The sequence below is a fragment of the Lineus longissimus genome, chromosome 2, assembly GCF_910592395.1.
Source record: "Lineus longissimus chromosome 2, tnLinLong1.2, whole genome shotgun sequence".
Lineage (NCBI taxonomy): Eukaryota > Metazoa > Nemertea > Pilidiophora > Heteronemertea > Lineidae > Lineus > Lineus longissimus.
Window position 1 is genome coordinate 2,111,730 of NC_088309.1, and position 7,163 is coordinate 2,118,892.

The 7,163-nt window shown below is 45.3% G+C and overlaps 1 protein-coding gene across 1 annotated transcript; it reads left to right on the plus strand.

The window, feature by feature from the left end:
• The first annotated feature begins 537 nt into the window (after positions 1 to 537).
• On the plus strand, positions 538 to 6,092 carry LOC135483494 (uncharacterized). Its single transcript, XM_064764450.1, has 6 exons — positions 538 to 822; positions 1,767 to 1,982; positions 2,352 to 2,705; positions 3,864 to 4,037; positions 4,436 to 4,520; positions 4,913 to 6,092. Exons 1-6 carry the CDS (start codon positions 759 to 761, stop codon positions 6,060 to 6,062), a joined length of 2,043 nt encoding a protein of 680 aa, XP_064620520.1. The 5' UTR covers positions 538 to 758; the 3' UTR covers positions 6,063 to 6,092.
• Positions 6,093 to 7,163: the final 1,071 nt, after the last annotated feature.

Below are 7,163 nucleotides of genomic sequence, written 5' to 3' on the forward strand. Positions count from 1 at the left end.
GTGGCCAAGTTAGGCGCCGGGGTTATTTAGACGATCACCAAAGATCACATCATATAATTGCTTGTACTCTAATTTCCTACAACGGCGAAGACAATGTCATTGTCGTCGTACTACAGACGGCCGGGAGTGCAGGATAGATTCTCACGGTCGGCGAATTACTGCACACACCCGGTCACACCCCTACGCATATGTCATGACCAATGTATCAAGGATCCCCGGGCGATCTTTATGACCAATTCGTCCCAGGTGAGCATACGGTCCACGGACCATTTACCAGTTTACGCACTGAACTTCCAGCAGTATTGCCCCCGTTACCTTCACCCATACGCGCGTTTGACTGTAAAGCTTAATGATATCAATATATTGAGGGTCAAGATGCCGGCGCACTGGCACGTGCCAACCATCGTCAGCTGCCAAAGTGATGTAAACATAACAAATAAGGTGATCCTGTTCAGGGCCATATTTCTGTGCAGCAACCTAGAAAGTTTTTTTACAGGTTAGGTTCTGCTATTAAATTTAACCTACTTTCATTTCAGCTTCTTTGTGAGAGTTCACTTCAGCTGCACTGGCGCTGAAAGCGAGCAGCCCTGTGCCACTCATCAAAGCAGCAGCAACGGTTCCAATTGGTGTTCAAATTGGTGTACTGTAGGACATGGAGGATGTGCTCAGATGTGATAACATAGCCGGGTTTAGCATCATGTCTAGCCAATATTCAAATCGTGCCTAAGGACGGCGGTGGATGGCATCATTCGACCAAAATGGTGTGTTTACCTGTGTTGCTTTCCGCCATTATTCAGTTAGCCTTTCTACAACTGATTTACGGTAAGCTTAGCCTGTAGCCTCCCATGCATGTGTAAGCATAACAACTTAGGTGTTTTACCTTCGATTAGAGCAATGGTTTTATACTGATAGTATCGTTATTGCCAAAGACTGCGTGTACTTGCTTAGTCCTTAGAGTCTGGTTACTCTAAGCTAAGTCTGGTGATTCAGAGAAGCATCCCCGGTGCAACAGTTATAAATGTCTGAGGATAGAGCTAGGAAAACTACACTGAAGGATAGAATGTCTCGGTTAAAAAGGCTTCCATGAAACGCTTTGATCTCCGTGGTATTGGAAGGTCTCCCGGCGTCTCATACGTCACCATTTTACAAGAGAGAAGGACACTCAACTGTCACCGCCAAAGCGAAATTGCCAGCAGAGTCGCCCTGGTCAAATAATTTTTCTGATTATTCAGTCGAGGTTTTTGGCATCAACCTTATTGTCAATGGAAAAGGACAGTCAAATATTTGATTTTCGAGATTGTGTCACGAGGATATGATTCATATCACTGCCAGTGGTTATAAGATTCAATGCAATCACATCCGGCCTCCATTGCCACATCTTTATTTCCGCAGACGCAGGATGTTAACAACCAGTACTCATGACCGAGTGAACCTCTCAACTTCGTTTCAGAACAGTCAACTTCTCTTAGCACCGAGCAAATAAATAATTATGATTACCCACTTAAGGAATATTCCGTAAATAAAAACAAAAGGCCTGCTTAATGTTTGGAATTGAATTGCCTCGGTGCCCCCATAAATAAAGTCACTCTGTGTCTAGGTCTATCTCCAAGGCTAGGAGGTGTCGTCATCGCCATTCGTCACATCATGCATGTGCCGCGACACTGTCATGACCAGGGTCTCTCCTCGACCTGATGACTGTATTTCATAATCATCATGTCCTTCATCGACGCTCTGATTGTGACTCGCCAAGTTTTCTCTTATTCCAGCCAACCCCTCTGTTCGAGGATGTTCAAAGCGAGGAATAGAACTCTCCTGCCCGATGGACACCAGGATTGCCATCACGGATTCCAAGTTGACGCCCTGCGACTTCACCAGCGGCGGCTCGGTCGGAGAGAATGCCATGTGGAGTCAGTGCAACTTGAGGCAGGGATGTGGCTTTGAGGGAATGTTTCTCACCGAAGTAGATGTGTCTTACAAATGTGGTGAGTCATTCTGAGCAGCTCCACACAGGGATTTGTAATGCACTATTGACACTCGCTTTTTGTTGTGAAGCTTGTATAGTTCAATGCTTGGAGTTCCTTCTCAAGAACTCAATTAGCGAGCATCAGACAATTGCATGCGGGTAAACGATTTGATGGCCTGCTATAGTAATAACACTTCAGCCAATATCCTTAACAAGTTGTAAACATGTATGCAGAGGGAAATTGTTATGGCATCAATGAGAGAAATGGTCCCATAAGCACTAATAGTTTCGATGGTGAGATGCTTTCTTGTATTAAGATGCATGATGATTCACGGCTTACGAGTATCGTCACTTACATATAAACGTATCTGACACCGTTGTCTTCTAGTGCCGTACATCCCTGGCTACGTTCACGACATGTGCGCAGCCCATGTCGAAGACAGTCCCCTCCTCTACCTCAGCAGCCCGCATTACGCCAGCCCAGGGAAGCGGGCGCCCTGTATATGTGGCGCCTTCATGACAAAACCGACCAACATCACAATCTACATCTCTAATGATCTCCTCGAGGACCAGGAACTCTCTATTGAGATGGACGGCAGGACAACCATCCATGTGACCCAACAAACTCCGGGGAAAGAGTATGGCAGGCTCACCAGGACGGTCCAAACTTTCATCAGATTTGGATTCTTTAACGGGAATCCCAGGATGGGCGGAAGCTTCTTGTTGCTGTATGAAGTAGAAGGTAAGGCTGTGTAGTACCGCCTCGAATGTCTTTGCCGGTAAAGCGCACCAGTCAAGGACGATGCATTAAAGAAAGCCAATAATAGGCCTAGGTTCGAGACCAATATGGATAACTTGTTAAATTGACAGGACGAACGTCATCAAGCTGTCGTCTTCATAATCATGAGTCTTCTTGTCAAGGATATGGCCTACGCGGTTAGCACAATTAGCTATTAGAATTATAACTGCTCTTGGCGAATGAGGAAGGGTGTCTCTTGTGTTACTTCAAAATGTATATACATGTATTGTTGATTTGACTATAGTTATGTGGCGGGACAGAACAGACGTTAAAGGTCAGGAAGCATAACATACTGTCCTAGTCACAATCGCTATAATCATAGTCAATGACGAACGATCTGTTGATTTGCTATATAATGACAATATTTCTGCATTAGAATGTTAATGAATGAGATGGCAAAGATAGTTAAATACTCAATAGGCTGTATTTCCCTGACATCAATAAATGACAGTTTTATGTTTACTAATGACTTGCTAATGGCCACTTTTTATCATGACTATTTGTAAGTGATTTATGGTCTGTTGGGAAGTTAATTGAGATCGAGAGTTAGCTAAGTTTTGCCTCCGTACTGGGCAGTTCTCTTTACCGAGCTCCAACTTTTTTCCCCAGTAATGACATCCTCCAGGTCCTCTATGATGTATAGGACTGCCGTAAGCGGTATAAAGATGCAATGGATGATATGAAAAGAGCCGTTAAAATGAGGCAATCCACATTACCAAATTGTGGAAACAGCGTATGAGAATTGCAGTCCACCAATTACCACAACTAGACAGTAAACAGGAGACAGTGAGAGTCACGGACCTGAAGAGTAGGACTCCTGGCTGAAGCCGTCACCGACAGTCTTCATGCTCGGGTGTCACTCGACACCTTAATAAATCTGTTTTCGCTGCAAGACAAAGTGTCGACAGTTGTTCCAATTGCTCGAGACAATCTTCACCAAAATCACTATCTGCAGTGGAACCCCGGTCGGCGACCACCTCGGTAACGCGACCATTCATCCTCGGTCCAATGGGTGGTCGTGTTACCGGGGTTCCACTGTATTTGCATCCCTTTTGTTGCATACCTTTTTCCTCCATCATCAACGAATGTTGAATATTGCAGGGGACAGAGCGATCAAGTTCAGTTGTGAGAAAGTGCCCGTTGCTCCGGTATTCCCGAGTCGTGGCCCACAGACGAGCACAACCTACCATCTCCCGCCATGGCCAGGCCTTTCCACAGAGAGACCATCCTTCGCGACTACTTCACCTGTCAGTCAGCAAAGCTCAGAAAACGACGGTGAGACCTTTGTCTGAACTTCGTACTCTACTTCGTACAACGTAAACAAGGGATTTTTTGGCGCTGCGACCTACGATCATCATCGCATGCGAAACAAATCTCTCGTTTGCTTTGGTCATCCCTGGTCCCTGCAACAAGGATCGGTGATCGCTTCTCTGCGAGACCTGCGATCAGTATTGAACCCAAAGCCGATTTCATGATCCGACGCATCGGCATCGGCATCAGCGTTTTGTATGAACTCCTTGACTAAACTCTTTACCATTTACTCTAGTGAATCCCGATGGTTCTTTTTTATACCTATCGTCCACGTAAGTATCCTTAGATGATAGGCCACTCTGCCGTTAACTCGGCATCCGTCCCAGTAAGCGGTCGTTGACCATTAATACTTCTTCTCTCAGATAAGATGGTCCCCATCCTTGGAGCAGTCATCCCGGTCGTGTTGATAGGCGTGGTGGCTGGTCTTATCACAATCTTCACATGCAGGTTAGTATGCTGTACCAGAGTCCCCCAAGACAGCACTATTCTTAGCCTTTGCTGTTCGAAATGAGCTTTTTCTACAGGCAAAGTTGTTCAAATCACGCGGTACAATTTCTGTTGACGTCTTCTTGTTGTAGCCAATATTTTCATAGTACCACCAATGCTTTCTTACCATCTGGGGTCTGCAGGCAGTAGCTTAGGGGTCAAATCGGTGGTCTTTCATATCAGGTGACTATTATGCGCACACAGGGGACTGAGTCATGTTCGATTAAGGGTCTCGTGGACGTGTGAATAGTTTTGATGTACTGTGAAATAGGAGAGACCCCTATTGACGACTTCGTGTGACTTCATCTGACCTAACTGACTCCTGTCTTCACTTTCCCTTTGACATTTTGCAGACGCAGAAGAAATAGACAGCCAAAAAAGAAGATCGTTGCTTCTGTAGCTCTGGATTTGACCATCGCAAACAATCTGGAAAAGCTAAGACGTACCGAGGGTTCAACGAGTCCCGACGTCATGATGAACAGAACCTACGGATTGGTTGAAGGGGACAACCTCATTACCTCTACCACAAGACCAGATAACCGCCAACAGAAGGAATATCACTACGCTTGTGTTGACTTGGAGGAAGCAAAATACGCCAATGACTTAGGTGATAGAAAGTATGCCAATGTGAGTAAGGGTACTTCTCTGGCAATAGATGGTGCAATAGACAGCGAGGGTTGTATTGAAGGTGCGGCGCAGGGTGGGACAAGGGGTAAAAGAGGGCGGAGTGGCCCTGTTCCTGCCCCAAGAACGCTGAAACCGGGAGAGGACAAGGCCAAGCATTTTTATTCGAACTTCGAAACAGCTGAATACATCAAATGCACGAACCTAGAACGAGAGGAACTGATGAAGGAAAATGACCTCTTTCAGGAGATACGACAGACATTGAAAGATAGAGCGAAAGGGGGCGCCCCTGTTCCCGCACCAAGGGGCAGTAAACGGACGCCTGATCCTGGACGTTTTTATTCTAACTTGTCAGGCGACAGGGACCAGCTCCCATCCGGTGTGAGGGGCCAACTGCAATCTGCTAGTTCTACAGGCAGCCACGGCGATACATTCCAAATCCATGACATCGACCAATCAATGGACAGTGGGTATAATGACCAGCAGGTGGCGCTCGACGATTTAGCTGGATATCAACCAATCGAATTTGGCAACGTCGGTAGGCCGACTGGTACAATCCAACATGGCCGAGTTTTCAATGTTGAAAGGAACTCAAAATCGGACCAAACTTCGCCTGAAAGAGATTTGTCACAAACTGAGTGCACTATGATAGAGAACGACTTGTATGAATCTGCTGATGGTCCTGAGAGGGATGCTGGTTTGGTACATGATTCCGAGGGCGATGAAGAGGGTCTCCTTAGCGACAACGAACTGTACCAAGCCGTGGACGTGAGTGCAGGAGAGGTGCAGGCGATTATGAAGGAGAACGATATCTACCAACCTCTCAATATGTGTAGAGAGAGTTACATGAAAGAAAACGATATCTACCAGGATTTCTAGTATTCAGATTTGCCAAACAATATACTTGTAATCTTTTCTATAGTTGAATCTGTAAATAAAATATTCATAGTTTTACTTGTTGTACTCCTTTGTATTGTTACATCGAGGATGACTGAGCTACTTATGAATGTACCTTATGTGGGCTGGTGCAAGTAAGCAGCTTTCGCCGGGGGCGCTGTCGAGGGCCTATATTTCATTCCCATGCAGTTTATCCGCATTAAAACCAGGACTTTAAATTTATATTATTTCACTCAAGTATATATTTTGAATGTGATTAAGGGCGAGGCACAATTAGCTACATGTGAACACGTTGTCTTCGGTACAAATATAACCTGGGGTGCGTAATGTTGGGGTTTCAATAAAGGCCTATGAAAGTCGAAATATTTTATATTTATACGATAGATTGGCTTCGTGGCCCGGTAAGCCGAATGATCAGGACAAACCCAACATAACCGTCAACCACTTTTAGGCCTACTTCGAGGCGTGAGAGAACGAAGACTGGCTGAAAACGTCAATGAGTGTTACTTCGCGTGATGGATTAATTAGAGATGCAATAATAAGGTAGGTTTTGCGCGTCATGTAAACGCATCTAAAAAACTCTGGCTAAAACGTTGTTTTGGACGTCGTGGTCTTTTTCATCCAGTACAGTGTAGTTGTAAGAATCAGTACAGTGTAGTTGTAAGAATAGGCTATGAAATTTTTCACCCCGCCATAGATCCATCTTCACATTAGTGTATCACCTCCGGTATAATACCGCATTGTCGATGGACAAGGGGTCTGTGCGATTGGCCGCTGATTCTGAGGAAGACCTCCGGTTGCTCATCAAGGGACCTTGATGGTAAAAGTCGCATAAAAGAATGAAACAAATGATATATTAAACCTTTCATGGTGGATACGTGGTTAGGTTAGCGGTTAAACGTACCGACTGCTCCCTCTTAGTCATTCATGGCCAACCACCCGATCATGACAGAGGAAAAGCGCATTACCCCGTATTGCTTAGTTCACTTTGACTTGAAGGGCTTTACTTCTTTTCAAGGACGAGTGTCTCCCGATCCCTAACTGTAAACACACCAGAAGTCAACACTTGATTGGCCATAAGGG